This window comes from Sceloporus undulatus, chromosome 1 (genome assembly GCF_019175285.1).
Source record: "Sceloporus undulatus isolate JIND9_A2432 ecotype Alabama chromosome 1, SceUnd_v1.1, whole genome shotgun sequence".
Taxonomy (NCBI): Eukaryota; Metazoa; Chordata; class Lepidosauria; order Squamata; family Phrynosomatidae; genus Sceloporus; species Sceloporus undulatus.
The window spans coordinates 309,880,245-309,906,205 of record NC_056522.1 but is presented as its reverse complement, the minus strand read 5'-3'; the positions used below and the strand labels follow the sequence as shown (position 1 = coordinate 309,906,205).

Sequence of the window (25,961 nt, the reverse complement as noted above, 5' to 3'; positions counted from 1 at the left end):
GCAGCCAGATTGATCACAGGCACCCCTAGACGGGACCATATAACACCCATTCTAAAATCTCTCCACTGGCTACCTATCAGCTTCCGAGCGCAATACAAAGTGTTGGTCATTACCTATAAAGCCCTACATGGCTTGGGCCCGAGTTACTTAAGGGAGCGCCTCTCCCTACACAATCTGCCCCGCACCCTTAGAACAACGGGGAAATTTTTGCTTGATTGCCCCAATGTAAAATTAACAACAACTCACCGGAGGGCTTTCTCCTCAACAGCCCCTACTCTCTGGAACGCACTTCCAGAGACGATCCAAGTCAGCCCCACAATAGAAACTTTTAAGAGGGTATTAAAAACTTACCTCTTTCAAGCAGCCTTCCCTTCTGATTCAGTTTAGAGAATGTAGCCTCTCACACATAATCTGTAGTTTTTAACCAAATGTATCCGCCCTGGGTTTTTAACCGATGTGCTTGTATGTGTCTAATTTTGATTGTAATATTTTATTATTCTGTACTGTGACAGGTGTCACACAACTTTGCCTAACTGTAAACCACTTTGATCTGTAAGGAAAGGTGGTATATAAATAATTTTTTTATTATTATTTATTAGAAAGAAAATCAACTCATTTGAAATGTGGTGCTGGGGAAGAGTACTTAGGATACTGTGGATGGCCAAGAAGACAAACAAATGGGTTCTTGAACAGATCAGACCAGGACTCTCCTTGGAAGCAAAGATGATCAAGTTGAGACTATTGTACTTTGGCCACATAATGAGAAGGCATGCATCACTAGAAAAAAACAATAATGCTAGGAAAAGTAGAGGGTAGAAGAAAGAGAGGAAGACCACAGGTTAGATGAATAGACTCAATCAGGGTGGTCACAGGCCTGAGCCTGCAGGATCTAAGCAGAGCAGTGGAAGACAGTGAATCTTGGAGATGTTTCACCGGGGGGGTTGTGGGCAAGGGTTTGCAGGATCTGGGCAGGGCAGTGGAGAATAGGGATTCTTGGAGATGTCTAATCCTCGGGGTCACCATGAGTCAGAACCGGCTTGAGGGCAGTTAACAACAACAACATATATACAGTGGGCCCTTGGTATCCACTGTGGTTTGGCTCCAGAACACACCCACCCCAAATATCAAAATCTATGAATGCTTAAGTCCCATTATATACAATGGCATAATACAATGTTGTCCCTTATGTAAAACAGCAATATCAAGGTTTGCTTTTTAGATTTTTTTGTGGGTGACAGGGAATATTTTCAAGTCATTGTTGACTGAATCCGTGGATGCAGAATCTGTGGATATGCAGGGTTGACTGTACATTTACAGACAGAAGGAGAAAGTGTGATTGAGTAGTAATTAAAACAAGAACACCTTATGATAATTTAGTTAAGGCTGAAATGTGGTGGCCTCTAGTTAACAAAAATGTAAGTCATAATACATCTTAAAGTTTTTTAAGACTGATTTTGCAATGACAAACTTTCGGCACAACCCTCTACTCAGAATTCAGTCCCACTGAGTTCAGTGGAGCTTACTTCCTGGTAGGAAGCAACAGAATTGTAGCCTAATGTGCCTGTACTGTTTGATGAATGCTGAAGCAGAAGGTCTCGAACATACTGAGATATTTCATTATTCTTTCACATTTTTAGATACACACAGACAGGCAGACAAGGCTAAATCCAATGTTTTCCTGGTAGATCTTTCTGAGCTTTCTTCCCCATAGCTGGTTTAACTGGCTTATGTGGTATCTTACATCAGACAAAACCATAGTTCTTTCACTTCATAATGTCATCAAACAAAATAAATTAAAATTATTATTCTAATTGCATATTATCCTATGGCACATAGATAATTCCACATTAAGGACTGGAACACATTATAATTTGCATGTAGCACCAAAAAGCATCAGAACTTTAACAGCCCTAGTATAATTCATTTATTATTAAGATGATGGATCTCTGGCTGTTGTACTGATGAATCTTTCATGGGGCTTAATGTTCATATATATTTTCCTTACAGCTGTCTGGACAATGAGGGTATGATACCAAATTAAACTGGTTAACCAGGTGTACACCCACCTAGCCAGCTGGCTGCTATCATGTGTTTTACAGAGTTTAAATGCAACCACTGGGTGATGGCAGTTAAGTTATTCTGGTTTCTTTCAAGAAAATGCATCACACCCATGGCAAGCTAGCCAATGCACAGCTGTGCTGTGGGAAATAAATTTTAGTATTGTTCTTCTGTGCTCTCAGCTCTGACTTTGGCAACCTTATTGCAGGGTTTTCTTGGCGGGATATATCAGTGGAGGGTTGCCATTGTGTTTCTCTGAGGCTTGTGAGATTATGACTTACCCAGCTTCACTCACTGGCTTTCTATGGATGCAGGAATTTGAACCCTGGCCTCCAAATGTGAAAGTCTGTACTTTCTGTGAATGGAGAGTTAGGCCCAGCGTCAGCACCCAGTAGACCTCTTCGGATTGGGTCCATCCATCCCTCCATATTATAGCTGCTGAATGCTGACCTGAGCTATGAGCCCTCCCTTCAGCATTTAAAGTTTCCCACAGTGCTCTGGAACAAGGCTATTGCAGGGTGTTGTGGCAACTTTTAAAGTGGGCTGGGTAACTTCAGTGGGTCTAGATACCCAGTTTTCTCCCTCAGAAACATTCTAGGGGCCACATGGACTGCCAAAAATGAAGAAATCTGAAAGTGACAGGATGTTCACTAAATATGTATACATACATGTGGATTTGTTTATGTTAACCACTGTGACTTACTTTAAGATAAAATTGTTTTTACTGGAGGCTTCCTGGAGAGAAAATCTAACACACAATCTAACACCATTTATTTATTTATTTATTGCTAGAAAAGGATGCAGTTTAAGGGAGCAAGGTGTTGTGTTGCTGTTGTTGTTTGTGTTGTCCCTGTTACAAAAAATAGCCTTACAGTGTCACCTTTACCCACCCTTGTTTTAAACCATAAGCAGCCTGCCATTGAAGGCTGCAGAAATGCGGCTACTCAGTTATTTTATATTATTCAATATCCTACCTTTCATATGATATGGGAACCAAGGTGACTTACTGTAAGATTGAAGCAAGATAAAACTAAAAAGGTGATGAAAGAAAAGTTAAAATACAACTAAACAGCTATCATATTAAAACACTGTAAATATCAAAGTGCATAAAATCATTTTTAAAATATAAAAATAAGAATAAAATAAGAATAAAATATAAAAATAAGAATAAAAATATAGCGTGCACACACTCATAAAATGGCACTTTAGTGTAACCATTCAATCATTAAATGCCTGTCTAAATAAACAGATCTTTGCCTGCTGATGAGAGAAAGAGAGAGAGGGAGCAACCTAGTCTACCAGGAGAGCAATTCCACAGGCTGGTAGCTGCCACCAAGAAGGCTGTCTCTTGTGTGGTCACCAGACAGGCCTGTGATGGTGGTGGGACTGAGAGAACAGGGTGACCAGACATCTTCCTTTTCCAGGACATGTCCTACCTTTCAGCCAGGAGGAATTCCAAAATATCCTCCATTTTGAGCATGATAAAGAAGCATGAAATTATTCTTATAGTAGTGTTTTTAGCTTTTATTCTGTAAGATCCTACATTTCCCCCAAACATCCTACATTTTGTGGTGCCTTGTCTTCCTTTGCTGCTATGACATCTGGTCACCCTGTGAGAGAAAGCCCTCCTCCTGAGAATCTTTATACTTGGGCAGATTAATCTTATCTCTATCTTTTTTAAATATTGTAACCTGCCTTGAATCTGGGATATAAATCCTGGAAATAAATAAATAAAATAAATATAGAGAGATATGGTATTTCAGACAGTCTAGAAGTGAGTCGTATAGGCTTATTGTGGGGAAGCAGTTTGCAGTTTCAGGGGATTCTGCAGATGTCTCTTTGTTGTGGGTAGAGCTTGTACCTCAGATGACCATCTTATGTTTTGTTAAAAATCCACATTCTGCTCCAGACATTGGAATCAAGTTCAAAGTTCATGTATTTCACAGGGAAGCAAACTCTTTCTGGAATAACACTAAATCAAAGAGATTTAGCTAGGTTGTCAATATTATGCAAAAACAAAGGCCTGATTTCTTTTCTTTTCTGTGTTAGCAGGTGAGTTGCTTTTATCTCCATCAGACCACTATTGGGAATATCACCATCATCCCCTACATGCTGATTTTGAGAACTTTGGGGGCAACCACTTTGCAGAGCTTCAAAGTGTACAGCCACCTCAGCTGCAGCAGCTCTACCGGCACATGGAGATTGAACAGATGCATGTTCTAGATTCTGGGATCCCTGTTACACATCTTGGGCTCAACCACAACCACCAGGTACAACCAGCACTCCAATTATATATCACTATGGAAATTCTTTCAGATTTGGGGGGGGGGCAAGAGAAGTGGAAAAACCCAAGTTTGCCAAACACATGGAAAAGACACTGTACAGAACATGAAAATGGGATATTACAATAGAGCAACGAGGCCAGGACTGTCCAAGGCCCTGAGAATTTTAGGGTCAAATGTGAAACTTAGAGAACCTCTTGTGATGTCACAGTAAACAAGCCTTGGTGGCTCCTGATAATGACATTAAACACAATACTAAGCATAAAACCTGGTTGCACAAAATATGCTATATATATATATATATATATATATATATATATATGTCTAATAAATTAGGAAATATATTCACATACACATTTCAGGCACTGCTCTTGCCCTGCAATTCCTCTGCCTTACCCTAAGGACTGAAGATTCAGGATCAGGTCCTGAGATCTGGCATCTCTAAGTGGAATGATTGTTTAGTAAAAACAAAGATCAACAGAAAGGGCATTTTAATGAGGATCAACCAAGATGCCATGTACAGTTCCCTGCCATTTTTTTTAATATAATAGCTTCATGACGATGACCGTTTATTGGTCAAACTACATCTAATGCTATACATGGCAGTTTAATTTGCATCCTCCTTCTTCCCCTCCTCCTCATCTAGAAATAGAAGCTGTGGATTAGGAGTAATAGATCTTTAAAAGCATTTCCTTTGTACTAGGCTTCCTAACAAAATCTCTTTACTAGAGTAGCTCTTAGCCCGAGGAGTGCAGCTTCCATTAGAACTCAGGGGGGAAAATGGGTAGGGAAAGGATGTCTGCTTAGTTCTACCACCACCACCACCACCCCTTTAGTTCTCTTTCCAATAATCATGTGCATTCCCAAGTCTTTTCTTTCCACAGAGGACAAGACATGGGTACCTTTAGATAACACTTGGAAGCATTGGGAAATAATGAATTGCCCAAACTACAAACTACTCATCTTCATGACCAAACACAGATTCTTTTTCCTTATCTCCCCTGAGATCTAGGTAGTTTTGAAAATGTATCTGATACAGCACAGTGTTCAATCTCATCCACCCCTTACCCTCCCTCAGTGACCTATATCAGTGCTACTCAAAGTGCTGGTCCCTGGATCAGTGCAAGTCCTCAAGCCATTGACTGCAGTCACTGGTGAAAGAAAGATACCATTGTAGTCAATGGACACAAATATAGTGCTAGTCCTTGGCACATTGTGACAAAATAACTGCTGGTCCTGCCCATTAAATACCCTGAGAAGCACCAACCTGTATAAGGAAGTAGCTCTTTTTCTTTGAGGCTGACTCATGGTGCAGCTGGATTTAGTGACCACTACCGGGCTCAACCAAGCTGTTATAGCTAGACTGTTTTAGTTCTTGAAGTTTGTTTTCATAGCAATGAGCAATCACCAGAATGAAGAAAGAGAGTAATATTTTGGATTATAAATTTCCTTGAACCCTTGAAAGTCTATATTATTTAATCAGAATTGGGTAATCAGAACTATAATAGAACAATTTAAACATGTCAAAGGCTGGAACAATGTTACGCATGCTATCTTTGAAATCTACTTCACGCTGGCATCACACATTATATGTTACATGCGGCAGCAGTTGTTAATAGCACTGCCATGTTAGGTTCTCTCCCTCTCATAAAATGTTAGAATCACTTTTGTTTTGTAATTAAATCACCCTGCTGATTTTGCTGGTAGTCTTGTATTGTGTGTACTGTGTAATTCTGGCCTAAATAAGTTAGCAGTCTGTGGCATGAACTAGGTATCATTGGGAAATATTGAATTACCAAAGAATAACTAGTCAACTTCATGACCAAACAGGGATTATATTTCCTTATTGCCCTTGGAATTTAGTGTGTGTCTACATGGACCAAATAAAACAGTCTCACCTAGTTTTCATGGCAAACTATCCAAATGACATATGGGATGACTGGGGTCATATTTTGGCTTTTTCATTGCCTGAGGACTTTAATTCAGAGGGAAAATGTAGGGATTTAACCCCTGTTTTGATTGAAAAATCCAGATACTCTAGAGTGTGTGTGTGCGTGTGTGTGTGTGACATCATTGTGAGGCTGGGGGGAAGAGTTTAGAACTATGAGCATTCACATGCTTGGGGGCCAGAAAAGATAAAACGAAAACAGCCACAACTATGTGGCTGAGCACACTGCAATTTATCGAACCAGGGTGTGTTCAAAAGAGAGTTCTTCCAAACTCACCTTGGTGTGTGCAGATAATCCCATGATCACTGCAGATCACGTTAACCTGAAACTAAACTGGGTTTTTCCTGTCAGTGTAGACACAGCCTTAGACACCTCTAAACATGTACAGTAGGCTCTCAATGTGCACTGGGGTTTGGTTCCAGGATCACCAGCGCCCTGCGGATACCAAAATCTATGGATGCTCAAGTCCCATTATATAGAATGGAGTAGTAGAATGGTGTCTCTTGCACAAAATGGGAAAAATAAAGGTTTGCTTTTTGGAATTAATTTTTTTCCAAGCCATGGATGGTTGAATCAGTGAATAGGGAAGGTAAAGTGTACCTGAAACAGCACAATGGTTAATACTCCAGCTACCACTGCTTAAACACTGTAAATGTTCTCAGTGGTGATACCAGTAGAGTTAGATGTTGTTTATAAATACCTTATTGCAAGATTACCTATATATAATAGCCAAAATTTTGAGGGGTGTACTTACATCCAATGCACTACCATGATAATTGCCATAAAGGAATCTAATGCTGAAGCAGACACAGTTTTCTGCTTCTACAGTCTGAAAATTACAGTGCACCCTCCCCTTACGCGGGGATCCATTCTAGATCTTTCTGCATAAGGGGAAATCAGCATATGCTGAATCCCCATAGAAAATAATGGGGCTCATGCGGCGACACACATGTCCATGGGCGCTCGCCCCATTAGTTCTTCCAGGGCCGCGACGGGCTCTTCCGGCACGGCTTTCAGCATATGCTGACAGCCGCGTATGGCGTGCCCGCATAAAATGCAGGCATACTGTATATATATATATATAGGATGAAAACAATATTTGTTTATTTGTTTGTTTAATATGCCACTTTTCTCCCATTTGGGACCCTAAGGTAGCTCACAATATGAGTTAAAACAAAAATGCAGTTAAAGCAATTAGGTTTAAAAAAAAAAGTTAAACAATCATATTAAAACATTCATTGAGACAAATTTAAAGGCCATGAAAAAATATAATAATGGTAAATATAAAACACAACGCAGGACAATTAAAAATACCTTCTGTAACAGACAGTTGATACTCAAAGGCTTGGGGAAACATAAAGGTCTTTTGCTTGCTGGTGAAAAGAGAGCAGAGAGTAGAGAAACTCAGATTTCTATGAAAAGGAGTTGCACAGCCCAGGAGCAGCCACTGAGAAGACTCTTTCCCATGTTGCCACCAAATATGCCTATGATGGTGGTGGGGCCATCAGAAAACCTTCCAAAGGATCTTAAAACTTGGCCAGGCTCATTTTGAGAGAAATGACAAATTCAAGGAAATGAGTCCCATTCCAAAAGGAAGTTGATACACAATGAAGTCATAGCATGAGCTTGGTGCAGTATAAGAAGTTCAGACAGTCAAACAATCAGTGGTGCTGATGGTGAGTCATGTATCTGTAGAACTTAGTTGTTATGTTGATGTACAGAATAAACAAGCTATATAATAGTGATATAATAAATCTATTGGAATTGATGTTTTTGCTGATAACTGCGTACATAATGTTTTGCAACTTAAACAACAAAAGAAAAGTCCCTGTTCCAAGGAGCTTACACCCCAAAGTTTCACAGTAACAAGAGAAAATGAGATAAGATGTGACAGACAAATATAATAAGGGACAAATAAGAACAAATTAAACTAGAAATGCATAAACAGGAATGAGAACCAAAGCCAATACAGATTTGAGGGTAAGCATCACACAGAATAGCAGCATTCTTTTAGTCTACATGTGTTGTATTCTTTTATGCCTTTGGGCAACATGCTAACCTTTGTTCAAAACATATTGCAGAAATAATCCAGTTTGAGACTGCTTAAACTGACCTGGCTAAGTGATCAAGAATCCTGGGAATTGTGGTTTATTGTGGTGCCAGAGCTCTCTGACAGAGAAGGCTAAATGTCTCACAAAACTATGGTTCCCAGGATTTCCTAGCACTGAGTCAGGGCAGGTAAAGCAGTCTCAAACTAGATTATTGCTGCACTGTGTTTTGGACCTTTGTTTACAATTTTCTATCTGCCTTTCCAGTCATATAGCCCAAAGGTATGTATTTTCATTGTCCCACAGGGCAAACAAATATGGTTTATACTATGTACACCGTATACTATGAGAAAAACATAGGAAAAAGTTATGTTGTATTGCTATTCAGATCAGGCATGAAACCCACAATGTCTTCAATGGGATCTTGTACAAAAATAATCCAGAAAACCTGTTCCCAGTTATTGTATTAAAAAAGGTGAGAGGGAGAGAGAAAGAGACAGCAGAAAGAAGATTAGCTAAATGTGTGAAGGGCAGACATCCCAATGTGAATCATTGTCTCCTTGCTCGAAGAGATGTATTCAGATGGAAAGGAACCAAATGTTAATTATTTTTAAAAGTATTTTTTTTAAAAAAAATCCTATCACATTTCTTCTAACTCATCATGTCAACCTTTCATTTCTGACTGATCCTTAACTACCCAAAACTTGTAATGTGCAAAATATCATAAGGGAAAAAAATGATATAATTTCCTTGGACCAAAAAAAAGCCCTTTGTTGTTGTTTTTGGCCTCTCCAGCAAGGCTGAGCTCATTCTGCACTTTAGCTTTTCTGACTTTTTCTCTACATATGCAGGCTACATGTTTGGTGATTCCCCCCCCCCCTTTTCCATTTCTTGTACATGACCCTTTTAAATCTTAGGTCAGTTGAAAGTTCTTTAGATATCCATCCTTGCTTCATCAGACGCTTTCCATTTTTCTTCCTCAATGGAACCATTTGAAATCGTGCTTTCACTATCTCAGTTTTAAGAAATTCTCATCCATCATGAACCTCCTTCTCTTTCAGTATTTCTGATTATGAGATAACACCCAATGTTTCCCTAAGTTTGCTGGAATCAGTTTTCTTAAAGTGTAGAATGTGTGTTTGACTATGCTTAGCTTTCCCTTTCCATTGCACATATAGAAAATCCAGGAGAACATGGTCACTCCCAGCTAAGGATCCCACCACCTCTACTCCATTAACCAGGTCATCATTGTTGGTTAGGATCTGATCTAAAATAGCTGATCCCCTTGTTGCTTTGTCCACCTTCTGGACAATGAAATTGTCTGCAAGGCAAGTAAGGAAATTATTGGACCTTATATTCTTGGCAGAGTTTGATTTCCAACAAATACCAGGATAGTTGAAATTTTCCATTAGTACTACCTCTCTACTGCATGGTTTTTGGTCCTTGAAACTGCTTTGGCTGTTCCAATTGGTTGGTTTTAAATTATTTTTAAGGAGTATTTTAGTTTGTTTTTAAAGATTTTTCTCTCTTTAAATATTTTTATTTGTTGGCCATTGCCTTAGGATCGCTGGTTGATATACAAATGTCTTAAATAAATAATAAATAAATTACCTCAAATCATTTTGGTGTGCCATTTAAGGGGGAAAAATCCAAATGTTCACCTAATTTCATTAAAGGCAAAATGTGGTATTAACAGCCACCAATGGGAAATTTCAGTAGCCTTAATGAAATGCATGGCTTCATCTGACATTCATCAGAGGTTCCATATGAAGAGAAAGGTTGCTTTGGGTTTCACTTTAGGTTAATTTTGAGTGGTCCTCCATTTCCCCCCTTTCTTTTAGCTGGTGGTGTATTGAACTATAAACTCCTCATTGTGACTCCATGGATAAGTTCAATAGTTTTTCACTTGAAGATATGACAGGAAATGTGCACACACTGTTACCCAATCCCAGCTCTTCCTACACTATTCATCTCCAGTCAATCTGCCAAGTCATTAACCGCCCGTCACTGCAACCCTGAAGCAAGCCAGTTGCGCACTTTTTAAGCTGAGGCATTTCAGAATAACTTCATCAACAGAAAAACATCAGATGTCCAGTGCCTGACCCACTGGACAGCATGAGTCATGACAAAGTGTCCTTTTTCATTTCATATTTGAAAGTATCCCTTTTTGTTCAGATCCACCCACCTATCATGTATTTTCTGCACATACAGTACAAGCAAAGACAAGGCTCAGGCACTTGTTCTGCAAACAAACAAAACAGAGCCATTTCTCGAGCAAAGCACCGCCATGCCTTTTTACCCATGAGCTGGCATGGCAATGCCTCAGAATAGCAAAATTTCCACTTATGAAAAATTTGGAGGAAAAAACAACCACAGCTATATACAAATTGAAAAGATTGCTCATAATGTGTTCACAATGCTATGTGTCTCTTTTAAATATTATTCTGTGCATAGTGTGAGCACATGAATTTCAGGCTATATGTTATAGTCAGTCAGCAGGTCCTATTAGAAAAGACAACAATATTTGTTAAAGTAAAAGACAGTATGAAAAGAGGAAGACCACCTTGCAGGTGGATAGATTCAAGGAAATCGTGGCACTGAGTTTGGAACACCTGAGCAGTATAGTTGATGAGCAGGTATCTTGAAGGTCTCTCTACCATAGGATCACCATAAGTTAAGTCTTTGTCACTCTTGCCATTACATTCACTTGATTCTCTTTCCTTGGATAACCTTCAACTCCATCACTCTTCTTGTCTCCTACAGGTTACCATTATGCCTCGCATGTGTGGGTATCCCTCTCATCCACGCAGTTCTGATGAAGAAGATTTAGAGAGACAGAGTCCCCCATTGGAAGTGTCAGATGGGGAGACTGATACTGGAGAACCTGGTCCTGGGATTATGAGTGGAGAAGCAGGTGAACAAATGCAAAGTAAAGACTGTATTCAGCACTATGGCCCATTTGACCTTTTTGCTCTTCTTTTCTAATCCATCCCTGGCTGCAACCACATTTCCTTCATATGGAAGGATCAGAGGGTAACCATAGGACCAAAGTTCAGTAGAGCCATGCTGAAGAGAAAGTTTCCTGAAGCAAGAAAATTTTCAGATGGTGCAGTGTTATTAGGATTTTAGGAATCTCAAAGAAAAGTAGTTTAAGCATGTCAATAGATTTCTGACAGTACCAGCAACTAACTGGTACTTTTTAATAACAGCAATAACAATCTGAAATGTAAGGGAAAAGTGTAAATTTACAGCACTTTATAAATAAAGGTTAATAATAATAATAATAATAATAATATCAGTACCACATATACTTGGATAAATCAAAGACATGTTTTGGGTTCCAAATTACACAATTTTCTGTACCCATGTATAAGTTGAAGGTAAAACTTAGAGGCATTTAGCAAACGATGTAAAGGCTGAAGCAAAGAAAATGGCAACTGTTTGCAGTGATTCCAGCCTTTAAATTTAATTGGATAATTTTGCCTGATTCTAGCCCAGATCCTGGGAAAGCTGACAAACATACACCAATGTGCCTTCATTGGTGGAGTGTGGGTGCAGGAGGGGAGAGCCATCTGGGCGGCTAGTGAGAGTGACAGTGGCAGAGTCAGTAGTGCCCTTCACTGCTGCCCAGCTTCTGAACAGAATGAACAAGAGCAAAAGAGATGCATTGAGCACAGAGCTGGTGCAGTGGGTGAACATGTTGACTCAGGTCCACTGTGAGGGCAGGGAGAGACAAGGCTGAGGGAGATGGGGAGAAAGAAGAGGCAGCAATGGGGTGCACAGATAGACAGTAGTAAACTGAGTGGACAGGGTGGCCGAAGGGAAACAAAGCCAGCCAGCCAGAGGAAAAAGAGACAGAAAGAAGGAGAGATAGAGAGAGTGCAGGAGATGAACAGAAACGGAGGCAAGAGAGAGGAGAAAAAATCAGCGGGAGGAGGACAGGAATTGTGAGGATAGCTGCAGAGGAAGGAAAGGGAAAGAAAGAAGGACTATGGTAAGCATAGACAGAAAAGCAACAGTATGATGTGGGAAACAAAGGAAGACACAATTGGATAGCAGCTGTCTCCTAATAACCAACATCTCACATTATATTTCTCCTAGCCAATTGCTAGAGCCAGATAGTTTAGATCCACTGAATCATTGTGATTTACACAAATATTGAACTGCCAGTTCATTCAATAATTCTACTGTACTTGTGATTAACAATATAATTTAGTGTACATTTATTTATTATATCTATTTAATCCAACTCAACTTCAACACAACACAACCTTTAATACAACCCAATAATACCTTATTACTCAATTGAAACTCATTATCTCAGGAGCATATCTTCAAAATTATCTGTGGTATACCATAAAGATTCAGCTACATTGTTGCTAATAATATTGTACCCATGGGATAGATAGATGAACAGTATTTTCTGGAGCAGATACACCTGTCTGTCTTTGTCTGGATAGCATTACCATGTACCTCCCTCATGTGGATTTAATATCATTCCATTATGGCTGGCCCACTGTCATAACAGATCCACTTTTTAAATGTTTTCATTTTAAATTAAAAATGTTTTGAACATTAAAGATGTTGAATATTTCTAAAATGCCCCTAAGAACCATATTCTATCACCAAAGGTACAGTACCATAATAAAGATATTACATTGTTGAATGATTGTCTTGAATATATATATATATATATATATATATGCTGATGACTTCCATGATCAAAACCTGAGATTTCCATGCATCTTCCTATGCCTGAGAAATTCATCCCCTTTGTGTGAAAGGGGAAGTGCCATAGGGTGCTGTAGAAATAATGCAGTTTGACAACACTTTAAATGTTGTAGCTCCATCCTATGGAATCCTGGGATTTGTTGTTTTTGCCTTTTTTGCCAAAGAGTGCTGGTGCCTCACAAAACTACAAATCCCAGGATTCTGTAGATAGAGCCATGGCAGTTAAAATGATGATAAATTGCATTATTTCTGCAGTACAGATAAAACTTTGGAGAGCCATGGCCAGTCGATAATTATTTAATTAGTTAGTTAGTTGATTTATATCCTGCCTTTTTCCCAATGTGAGATCCACAGTGCCTTACAATTTGAGTTAAAGCAAAATAGCTGAAACAATTGGGGATTACAGACCACCATTAGGGACGTCCTGAGGACGTCCCAGTTTGAAAAAGGGGCATCTCTTCCAGACGACCCTAACCCTATCATGGACAGAGTCCGTGACAAATGGCGGCGGCTGTTCCACACAGCCGGCGCCATATTGATGTAGCGGACGCTATGCGTCCACACGTCATGCCCCTGAAGTGATGCCGCGAGTGCGTGACTAGCGCCTTGCAGCGTCTCTTCCGGGGCCCAGGAAGGAGTGCGATTTCCATGCTCCTTCCTCGGAGCATCCGGGAGCCGCGCAGTTTGGCTGCTGCGGCTCCCAGACGCTGAAAGTGGAGGCGGAGTCAGACCGCTGCAATCTGGCGGTCTGTAACGCGCCAATATGTGTTACAAAACTTTTAAAAGCATTAATCAATCCAGTGAAAACGTTAATTTTAAACAATTAAAGACATTAAGAACATACTATATATTTTTTTAAAAAGCAGCACAGCCACATCCTTCTGTCCCAAACAATTAAAGGCTGAAGCCCTGTTTGAATAAGAAGGTCTTTGCCTACTGGCAAAAAGAGAAAAAAGAACAGGAAAATAAAGCCTCCCTTCCTTGGCTGGGAGCAACTATCAAGAAGGCTTTCTCCCATGTGCTCAACTGCCAATACTGTAAAGGTGTTAGGATGGAAAGAAATCCCTCCTTTGAATATCATAAGAACCAGGCAGATTCATATGGAGGTTAGCTCATTAATGAATTTAGCTCATATTGAACTTAGGCAGATCAATAGCCCAGAGCAGTAGAAGATAGTTCCCACTGTTCCCAGGAAGGTACCTCATATATTTCTTTTGACCATTTCTTCTTACAGGTAGTAAGAAAAAAATCCGACTGTACCAGTTTCTTCTCGACCTGCTTCGGAGTGGAGATATGAAGGATAGCATCTGGTGGGTAGATAAGGAAAAGGGTACTTTCCAGTTTTCCTCCAAACATAAAGAAGCACTGGCTCACCGCTGGGGTGTTCAGAAAGGCAACCGCAAGAAAATGACCTATCAAAAAATGGCAAGAGCATTGAGAAATTACGGCAAGACCGGGGAGGTCAAGAAAGTCAAGAAGAAGCTGACATATCAGTTTAGTGGAGAGGTGATGGGCAGAGGCGGCATGGATAGAAAGCACTATTCTCTTTGAACAAGGGTCTCAAATCCTGAATAGCCAAATAATAAGGACACATGAGCTGGACTAATGGCAGAGATGAATGGCTGAACCACACATCTAATACTATGCCTCCCATCCCCTCATCCCTGTCTCACTGAGGTATTGCAACATCCAGTGTTTCTGGTACGAATTCATTTCCTCAGATCTGAATTTCCTACATGTTTCTTTTCTGCTGTTCAGCAAGCTGGATGTAGTAGGGACTTTGTTTTTTTAAAGAAAGAAATGTATAGATATATTATTTTTAGAAGTATTTGATTGTGTTGTAATTAAAATCTACAGTGGATGAAAAGGTTTTTTGTCCTTCGCTTACAGCTTTTAAACCAGCATTAATACCAGCTCTGCTATATTTCTCCATGGCTAGAGAGAAATTTGCAGATTCTGGAAATATGTCATACTATGCAAATACTAATAACATGTAAATATTTAATAAAACTAGGTATACTCTGAATGCATAATCTCAGCTTTAGTTTTTCACTTCAGGTCTAAAATGGTTTTCTCTTCCTCCTCTTATTTTTCCAAAATATGGTTTCTGTTCTCACAGATTAAAAAGACTGAATCTGTGACTGATTGAGAATTTTCACCTGTGGAGCCAAGCTATAATAGAAACCTACATTTCTTAGGTAGCTGCATTTTTCTTACTGTTCCAGTAACTCCTTATTCTTACATACATATTCCATTCTTCCATAGTCAATGTCCCCTTTTAAACTGTGAAGTCCTACAGCATTTACTAATTTATATGCCTGTTTTTAAGCATTTGTAGTACTGGAAAGGACTTCTAAAGGATAATACCAAACAAATAGATTGTCAGCTAACTCAGCAACCAAGGACATTTGTTGTTGTTGTTCTCACTAGATAAATGACATTGAAAATACTTGATGTTTTGTTATGCTGTAGATGGATATCCACCACACAATAAACCAGTGAGTTTTATAACAAGTACTGAATGCACCAGTTCGTGTCTGAACTTGGCAGCTTAGTAGTATCAGCACTGCTTAGTACTGGAAATACCAGGTACTGTTGGCTATATTCAAAGGAAGGCAATGGTAAACTAGCACCAATTGTTCCTTACCTATGAAAACAATATGGAATTCAAGTACCTTGAAGGCACATATGTATGCAGAGTTACTGTGATCTTTTAACTTTCTAATTAACAATTTGTATGCCACTCTGAGAGCATTTCTAAAGAGCAGGGCATAAATAGAATAAATAATAAAATGTCTTTGTTATGTATATATAAAAAATTCCTATGGACATTATCACACAAGCCTCGGTCTTGCTGCAATTGTGTTAGTAAAAGAAAATGGAAACATACTGGCTTGGGAGCTGTCATTATCACACGTCTCTGCAATAGCATGACTGGGGTGTTTTTGCTCTCAACAGTCCCTCACACTCTCTTCCACGCTCTTCCTTAATCTCACCTTCCTGTCTTAGAACCTACCCAGCATGCCTTTCAGTTATTTTTATTTTTACACAATTCTGGACTTGTGACAATGTGATTTCGTTTTAAAAGAAAAAATGTGGGAGAGGAGAAAAGCTTTCTTGGGAATAGCGAGGGGGGGGGGGGGGGGAGACACTGACGCCACATGACTGCCAATATCAGTGCTGCAGAAATATTTCACACTGTGGAATCATGGAAAAGCAGCATAATTGGGAGGTTATTGACTGGTTTTCCCCATCAATAGAAAGGCAAAATGATATGGATACATACTGCATAATTCCATGGCACTGAGCCATTGTAGTTAGAGTGGTATCAACTGCATTATTTCTGCAATGTAGAAGCAGCCTAAGCCCATCTCATGTTCTACCTGTTTGCTAGTACCTTAAGGCTGCATTATTTCTACAGTGTAGATGCACCATTGATTGCTATCACCACCAAAATAACAATGGTAGCTGTAGCAGGTGCTTTGTTACATATACTTAACTAAGTAACATCTGCTAGCCACACCTCACCACCAATTCTGATGGAAATGTCATTCAACTGTGTTCCAGTCACTGGCAGAAGGGACCTTCTTCTCACCACAATGCTGATGCCCAGAAAAGTAGATTTCAGTGGGAAGTTATGATTGTGGCAATAGTGTCACAACTGAGATACCAAGTAGTGATAATAAATATTGAATTTACCCATAGATTTACACTAGATTTACCCATCCATATTCAAAATGGCTAATTAAAGAAGCTGATACAGAATACAGTTGACCCTCTGTTTTTGCAGGAGATCCATTCCAGACAGTACCACATGTGAAAATGGAGATTTGCCGATATTAAAGCCCATAGGCTTCAGTGGGGCAGGTGCCCACAAGCATGCGCAGGGTGCATGCCATGGGGGCATGCCTCATTGAAAATAATGGAGGTTGCCCCTCTGTGAATATTCATGACTACAGATCTCAAGTCCACAAGAATGGAGGGGCGACTATACTGGCCAATAATTATAATCACTGTTAAATATTATGGGGCAGGTGAGATGATGGTGCTTACAATAATATGAGTTATAGACTGACAAGACAATAGAGACTTGCAGAGCAGTCTCATCTCAGAATGTCTTGTCATAAGTGAGTTTGGTATAATGAGATCTATAGCTTTAAAATACTGAAAATTTAATATATTCTAGTCAAGTTCCAAAATTTTCTTTAGTGTGAGACAAAGGAAAAAGAATCAGAGAAATAAAAAAGGAGGCAGGGAAAATGAAGACAAAGATAAGTAGTAGAAGTGAATATAGAAGAGATGGAGAAAATGAGAAAGAGAACTATGAGGCAGAAGGAAGAAGACAAATGTAGCCAGGAGGAGAACTGGGTATGAGAGGAAGAAGGGGGGGAAAGGACAAGAGAAAGGAATGATGTGGGAGCAAAAGAAGGTGAAAGAGGGAGAAATGAGGAGAATATGTGCCAGGATAGTTGGGTAGAGGAAGGAAGGAAGGAAGGAAGGAAGGAAGGAAGGAAGGAAGGAAGGAAGGAAGGAGAGATGGGTATAGGCAGGACTTGTACAGGAGAGAAAGAAAAAAGAGACAAAGAGTGGAGAGAAGGATAAGATATTTAACCAGGAGTTGTGAAAGAGAGAGAGAGAGTTAAATCAATAAATACAGTTGGCCCTCCATTTGCACAGGGGATCTCTTCCAGACACACACACACACACACACACACACACACACTGAAAATGGAGGCTCACACGTAGTCAAGCCTCATAGGCTTGAATAAGGTGTGCCCCTGTGCGTGTGGCCCGGGCATGCATGCCATTAGAAATAATGGAGGTCGCTCCTCCATGCATACTCAAGGTCATGGATCACAGATCTGCGAGTTAAGAGAGGCGACTATAAATGAGACAGAAATAAAGTGATTAAGTGGAGGTGAAGAAGAAAGATATTTGTAGTGTACATTTTGGTAATAGTACTTCTCAGATATGTTCCTCAGACAAAGAAATTAAACTGTACTGTGGCTTGTTCCATTAGGGTTGGATGAGGAGGGAACAGAAATTAATAATATGATAGGAAGAGCTTCAAAGCATCCATCTTTGAGTACAATATTTAGTGATATTTGGGGCAGTGTATATTGAACAGCTCAGTATTTCTTCATGTTTATTGGTTCCTTCCAGATACAGTTTGAATAACTTTGAGAAGGGAAATAGAGAGGGAAGAAAGTAGTGAAGAAAGCCATCTGGAGATCTATAACAGCCATTCTGAAGGCCCATGTAGTAGCAATCTGGGAACCCTGGTCAGGCTACTATTTCCTCCAGCTGTTCTCAAAGGCTTAGCCTCATTTCATGCAGACCAACCCACCATAATAAATTGAAGAAATCCCCACAGTGTTTGATATTCCATTAATGATCCAAATGTTTCCATTATAGAGGGCATTCAATGAGTTCTTTGGTATGTCCATGTGAATGAGTTCTATGGTGTGTCTACAAAGGTTCACAAAATGCACATTGCAGATGAGATAATATGCATTGTCTTTCCAACACTGCCACCTAGTAGTCAAGCAGCACAGTAGCAACAGAAGGGGGGGCAAAACAATCTACCATTCCTTTCGCCTTTGAACATGAGAATAAGCCTGAAGTAAAGAAAGAAATATATATTTTAGAAATGGACAACTGAAAAAGTTACCTAAGAACCATTGGCTAGCTCCCAGTATAATCTTCATAATGGAAGGGACTGGGACAAAACTCCAGAAGAGAGTGTCTTGATCATGTGGGCATCAAAATCTCCCAATTTCCAAGTCAGATTTTACAGATTACACTTTAAATTATATCAGCAATGCATGAAATTACAATTATGTAACTGTCATTTGTTGTTGATTATCAAAAGGCATGAACAAGTTTTGCTAGTTGGAGTTTTTGAGAGCTGCTATCCCCCCCCCCCCAAAAAAGCAACTTCTACAAGACACTGTTTTGTTGTGATGTTAGGGAAGCACAGAGGACTTGTGTATCTCAAGTACCTCAGAGGTGGAGGACATAATACAGCACTGCTGAGCTGGCCCAAGGGTTTTGCTACCTGAGAAGGAGGAGCATATTGCAGCTCACCAAATGACTTGTGTCAAGGTCATAGTACTCAAAGCAAAATGAATGAATCATAGAATCATAGAGTTGGAAGAGACTGCAAGGGCCATCCGGTCCAACCCCCTGCCATGCAGGAACTCTCAATCAAAGCATCCCCAACAGATGGCCATCCAGCCTCTGTTTAAAGACCTCCAAGGAAGGAGACTCCACTACACTACGAGGAAAGAGGGTGTTCCACTGTCGAACAGCCCTTACTGTCAGGAAGTTCTTCCTAATGTTGCGGTGGAATCTCTTTTCCTGTAGCTTGCATCCATTGTTCCGGGTCCTGTTCTCTGGAGCAGCTGAAAACAAGTCAGCTCCCTCCTCAGAATCACATCCCTTCAAGTATTTAAACAGGGCTATCATATCACCCCTTAACCTTCTCTTCTCCAGGCTAAACATCCCCAGCTCCCTAAGTCGTTCCTCATAGGGCATGGTTTCCAGACCCTTTGCCATTTTAGTCGCCCTCCTTTGGACATGCACCAGTTTCTCAACATCCTTTTTAAATTGTGGTGCCCAGAACTGGACACAATATTCCAGGTGGGGCCTGACCAAAGCAGAATAGAGTGGCACTATTACCTCCCTTGATCTAGATACTATACTTTTACTGATGCAGCCTAAAATCGCATTGGCCTTGTTAGCTGCCACATCACACTGTTCACTCATGGTCTACTTGGACTCCCAGATCCTTTTCACATGTAGTCTCGTTCAGCCAGGTATCCCCTATCCTATAGCTGTGCATTTTATTTTTCCGCCCTAAGTGCAGTACCTTACATTTCTCCCTGTTGAAGTTCATTTTGTTAGCTGTGGCCCAACTTTCTAGTTTATTCAGGTCATTTTGAATGTTGATCCTGTCCTCTTGAGATGTTAGCTACGCCTCCTAATTTGGTGTCATCTGCAAATTTGATAAGTATGCTCCCAATTCTTTCATCCAAGTCACTGATAAAGATGTTGAATAGCTCTGGGCCCAGGACAGAGCCCTGTGGGACCCCACTGGTCACTTCTCTCCAGTCCAGGATGAAAAGGAGCCATTGTTGAGCTCCCTTTGGGTTTGGCCAGTCAACCAATTACAAATCCATGTAACAGTTACGTTGTCTAGCCCACATTTCACTAGCTTGTTTGCAAGAATGTCATGGGGAACCCTGTCAAAGGTCTTACTGAAATCAAGGTATACTATATGAGAGTATATTGCCCTCCCTCCATAACTGTCATCTTTCGGCCGTTGAGGGAGAGAGCAGGCCGGCCCAGCGTCATCAGGGGCTGGCCTGAAGATACAGTGTATCTTAATTGTAGATTTTTCTTATACTGTTATATATTTTTCTTGTACACCGCTATGATCTATTTGGAATAGCGGTTTATAAATAAAACATATTATTATACAATCACCACTGCACTAAACCACCATTTAACCCTGCTACTCCTTGCTGGGCATGGTGCATAGAGAGGGGGATATGCTGTCTTTCTGACTGAAGTCTTTTTGTGTCCCTGTCCCATAGGGGACAGTGGGAGTTTGGAGGTCCACATTTCTCATAAATGGGCTGCAGAGCAGGAATATGATTGTAGAATACATGTGGACCAGGTTTGGGTCCTTCTTCCAAACTGACAAGGATGATACAGCATCCTTGATATACTTAAGCAAGTTTGCTTCCTATTGATTTTAATGAGGATTATACTTGGACTAATTGCTCCTACTTAAGTAACCACGACATAACAGTACTATCTATGTGTGAATCACACCAATAGTGTCTGAACTGCTAATGGTATTTAGAGGTTATGTATTTGAGTCACCATAAAGATACAAATCATGCCAATTGGAATGGGCTAGGAGCAGAGCATCATTGTGAGTACTGGGTTTTGCATAAGTCTGCCATCAAATGATCAGCAGGGCCTGTCTTGGGTGGTTCACACTCCCTGACACATGGAAGCCAGCTATATTTATCCTGGCTAAAGAATGCTGTCAAGTGCTCTGTACTGTTGATAAGGTGGTAGTGCTGACAACAGTGGGAGAACAAGAGGGAGGAGCTGGAGGGGGGCTTGCCACTGTGGTATTTCTTTGGCCGGGGTGGGGGTCTTGGAAGTAATTCAGCCTCCTTGCACTTCCAGTCCGCTCCTGGCTTTCCCCTTCACAAGCCAACCTCAAGATGCCAGAACCTGCAAAGAAACCAGGTAAGGGGCACAACTGGAGAGAATGAATGCATCTTCCCTGTTTTAAGAGTGCAACTGCTAGGTGGAGCAGCTTTCCACATAACAGAGAGAAACAAGATGCCTTAGCAACGGGGATACTGAAGGGGAAATAAACAGGTGGTTTTCTTTTGAAGTAATTCCATAGAAGCCTAATTCAAGAGTAATTAAATTAAGGAGGATTAGTTTATTAAAGAAAAACCACATGGCAACCACATGCACACCGCATCATAAGGGCAAAAGTGAAAATACTTTGTTTTACAAGTTATTTGTTTCCTCTTCTCATTTCCTTCAAGTTTCAGGAAGGATCTTGTGGTGGTACCTCTCCTGGAAACTTTCTGGGTAGAAAAGGGGCTCCTATTAATATTTTTCTCCTTCACTGTCATCCAGGCAAAATGTAAGTTTATAGCAGAGTGAGAAAATGAGGCATTTGAGAGTTAGATGTCTCTCACTAAGATTAGTCCTTGTAGTCATCCATAAATAGTAAATTTATCTCCTTCCTCTCTTTTGAAAAGTAATATGAGTATAGAGTATATTTTGTCACCAGAAAAGTCACTTGATACTTTATTTGAAGGGATGTTGAGGTTTAGAGAAGGAAGACAAATTTTAAGATTGTTAATTCTTCATGTCTCATTTTAATCATATACAGATGCAAAATCAGAATTCTTTAGGACATCTCTAAATAATTAACAGCTGTCTTTTTGAAAGCTATGTGCATATTTTCTGTCAAATTCCATCTCTGTAATTATTAGTTAATTTAATTCCTTGTTGTGTTTTGAATATTATGTGTAATCTGTTAACCGATATTTGCCAAAATATAAGGCCAGTAAAAGACCTTCCTCTCATCTATCACTAGCTGTTAGGTGGAGACTATTCATCCAATATCTGGTATCTCCCTGATTTAAGAAAGGGATCCCCCTCATAATGGTTCTGCACATGGTACTTTTTAAAAATAAATCAATGCTTTTGTAAGATACATTTATTGCCTTGCAGGTTGTATCACTCCTTTCCATGGTAATCCACATCTGACTCATTTCACTAATGACTGCCTCACATGTTACATGTTTAAAGGATGCTTGTAAAAACATAATATGCATACATGCAAAAGTTTGATGTATAAGTAAGATATGTGTTTGTGTGTGTACATCTCTTAAAATTCTAGATACATATATGGAGGTATAAGTAACTATCAGGAGCATGTGCGGCACAGCAAGCATAGCAGACATCAGAAAGGGACCTTAAAGAAACAAGGGCAGAGGGCTTGTTCCATGGATTATGTGGATAGCAAAATCAATGATATACTTCTTGAAGACACAATCAATCTCAATTTGCCAGATTCATGTGCCTATAGTGTACAAATGACTGGAAAGCCACACATGTTGCATTCAAGCATTACATTTGGGGAGAGGTGCGCTAAAAAGAACTGGGTGACTTTTAGCAGCAAATAATGTTCTGGTGCATTTTTGAACCTCTTTTTTGAGCTCATCCTAAGCAGCTGGAGTCTTTCAGTCCTCCCCTCTCAAAATGACTTCCTTAGTGTTGCCATCTGTAAATAGATGGAGAATTTTAGGTGCAACTGTAAATCTACTTTTAATACTGCAAAGCTTGAAAGTAACAGGCTGCCACTAACATTACCAATAATGTACTGATGGATAAGACCATTACTTTCTTTAATGTAATCTTTGCTCATCATTTGTCAAATATGGGAGGTGGGTTGAGATCATTGCTAGGCTTTTGGGCAATTCTTCAGTTTTTAAAGTACAGACGGCCCTCTGTATTCCCAGATTCTTTATCCATGGATTTAAGCAACCATGGCTTGAAAATTTTATATATATATATATTCAAAAAGCAAACCTTGCTTTTGCCATTCTATACAAGGGATGCCATTTTACTTTGCCAGTGCATCTATTAGGGTGTGCACATTCAAGGATTTTGGTATCTACAGGGGGTCCTGGAACCAAACTCCAGCAGATACCAAGGCCCCACTGTGTTTTCTTCTTTTAAAATAGAGAAGTAATGGCTTAAATCAAGGTAGTAGTCCTAACTAGTGTAGACCCAATGGGAACTTGGTAAATGAGTAATTATGCAACTTCTGTTGATTGAATAGGTTTACTTTCATTGGGGTCTAGCAACTGGGGATCAGGCCCCAAATGGGAATTATACATTCCTCTAAATGTTGTTGGGCTGCAAATATCCTCAGCCTTAGGCAGCATACTCAGTAAGGGGAAATGCTGGATGTTGCACATCAACAACATCTAAAGAGCTACATGGTTCCCTACTCTGCTTTAGGCCAGTGTGTTAGTAATGTTTTAGAAGTGAGTGATGACTATTGTCATCCGAAATTTGGGGGGGGGGGTTGGGGTTATGAAATTCTCACCTAATGTATTACTTAAAAATATACACACACTCCAAGCTCCATAATACTGTTATTATTCCATATTGCTAAAAGAAGTTGTAGAACCATTTCTTACAATCCTCTTAGTGTTTACAATTCCTGCTTTCTATCCACCAGTATACCAACATATAATTTTATTCAGTAATAAGTCAGACAAAAATTCTTAGTAGAAAATTTTCCTTCCTGCCTTGCACTTGTTAATGAATTCCACTTTACTCCAGGGAATAGTCAATTAAATGGCTCTCCTGGTTCCACCACAAACAAATACCCTTGAGAATTTGGGAATGTCACTTTCACTGAGCCCTGCTAGTGATGGCCACCAATTTGAACAGCCTTAGAAGAGGATTAGACAAAGTTTAAGACTCTCTGTACCTACTAATCATAATAGTTGTATCTTGATACCAGTACCAGAAGCTGTAAGGCTCTTTTTACCAGTTGGTGGACAGATACTGTTTCACATATCCTCCTTGTAAGCTTTTCCTAGGTATAGGGTTGCCAGTTTTCAAGGCCTGGCCCTGACTCTCCAGTTTTCAGTAGTCATCTCCAGGTGGGAGATGGGGGTGCTAATTCTCAAGTTCCTCCAGAAAAGAAGAAAGGATTGTGTGCAAATCTCCTGCACAGCCACTAGAGCAGCAGCTTGCAACAATGTGCATGACTTAATAGATTTTTGCTTCAACTTATAAAGCAGTGATGGCAAACCTATGGCACACGTGCCAGAGGTGGCACAGAGCCCTCTCTGTGGGCATATGTGCTGTCACCCCAGCACAGAGTTTGACTGAGTTTGTTACTAGAAAGCCAGAGGGACATGGCACTTTGCAATAAATAAGTGGGTTTTGGGTTGCAGTTTGGGCACTCAGCCTCTAAAAGGTTCACCATCACTGTTATAAAGATTCTCCAGGGGATCTATTATTACCTTTCTGTTCCCTCCTCATTGTGGCTCTAGGGCCCCATTCCCACTGGCCCAGTTAACATGGGTGGAACTGGGTAGATCCGGATGCCTCTCCCCCGAATCTCTCCGTTAGCGAGTGCCCACTACAATTGAGGGGCATTTTAACCCGAATGTCTTATCAGGTTTAACTTGAGGGCGCCTGCTGTCAATCAAGCGATCATCATAGGTGACGTTTGCAGGGGTATCGGAAGTGTGCTTCCCCCCTCCTTTTTATAAAGAGCCATGCACAAAATGCCCCAAAGTGTGCACATTTTGTCAATTTAAAATCTCTTTTGTGTGTGGGGGGACATTTGGGTCAGTGCAGGTTATGATCTGCCCTTGGCCTAAGGTTGCCATAATTGTCCACTAAAACCCAGGATAAAATGTAGGACAAATTCTAGACCAAACTGTAGGACAACTGCATGACAAAATTCAGCCCAAAATGTAGGATATTTAAGGCCCTCCATTTTTATTAAATGTCCTACATTTTGGGCTGAGTTTTGTCCTGCAGTTGTCCTACAGTTTGGTCTAGATTTTGTTCCACATTTTGTCCCGGGTTTTAGTGGACAATTATGGCACCCCTACCTTGGCCCCATTTTCAACCTCAAAATGCAAGCTACACATGTAATAATAATAATAATAATAATAATAATAATAATAATAATAATAATAAATTCCTCACCTCGGAAATGCCAGAAAAGAATGCGATTGTCATACATTCTTTTTTGCTTTTAAAAGCAATTCAGGGCTGCCCCTGAATTCCTTGCAAAAGCATGTATTGTTTTGCCAATTGCCTAATTGACAAGAGCAACAAATGTAACATTCGAATTATAGCATTGATTCGCAAAGGAAAAAAAGTCTAGCCCATTTGCAACATTTCCACTTTGCTGGAAGCCAGCAAATGAAAGGAAAAGGGAACAAGCTGCCAGCCACGTTCTATCTATCTATATATCTGCCTCAAGAAAAAACAAAACAAAACATGCGCACATTTTGTCAAAATTAATTTTAAAAAAACAAAAAAGGGGGAAAGTGCCTGACGGGAGCTCCATTTGTGCCCTGCCTTTGACCTGACCTGAACTGACCCATTTCCTCCTGCTTACACTTTGCCATTGCCTTCCACTGAGACTGAGAGAGAGTGACTTGTCAGTTCCAACTAAAGTAGACCCATGGAATCAATTGGGAATAAAAGGGAAATGCATTCTGACTGTAGCATCTGCATATAACACTAATAATAATAATAATAATAATAATAATAATAATAATAATAATAATAATAATAATAATAAT

General features: G+C 40.0%; 2 protein-coding genes across 6 annotated transcripts in view; both read left to right on the top strand.

Annotated features, from left to right (window-relative positions):
- The window catches only part of SPI1 (Spi-1 proto-oncogene), a 43,225-nt gene extending 28,131 nt beyond the window's left edge, over nucleotides 1-15,094 (top strand). Inside the window, exons 3-5 of one of the 4 annotated variants that reach the window (XM_042454899.1) lie at nucleotides 4,111-4,328; nucleotides 11,101-11,251; nucleotides 14,303-15,094. In XM_042454899.1, the coding sequence (XP_042310833.1) occupies nucleotides 4,111-4,328; nucleotides 11,101-11,251; nucleotides 14,303-14,619 (686 nt within the window). In that variant the 3' untranslated portion in view covers nucleotides 14,620-15,094. Of the gene's footprint in view, nucleotides 1-4,107; nucleotides 4,329-11,100; nucleotides 11,267-14,302 lie in introns of all 4 variants that reach the window. The other 3 variants (XM_042454726.1, XM_042454815.1, XM_042454642.1) reach the window with 3 other exon arrangements.
- A 6,162-nt stretch (nucleotides 15,095-21,256) lies between these two features.
- MYBPC3 (myosin binding protein C3) overlaps nucleotides 21,257-25,961 on the top strand; it is a 110,582-nt gene continuing 105,877 nt past the window's right edge. For both annotated transcript variants that reach the window (XM_042446640.1, XM_042446639.1), the window contains exon 1: nucleotides 21,257-21,336. In XM_042446640.1, coding sequence (XP_042302574.1) covers nucleotides 21,312-21,336 — 25 coding nt within the window. In that variant the 5' untranslated portion in view covers nucleotides 21,257-21,311. The remainder of the gene's footprint in view (nucleotides 21,337-25,961) is intronic.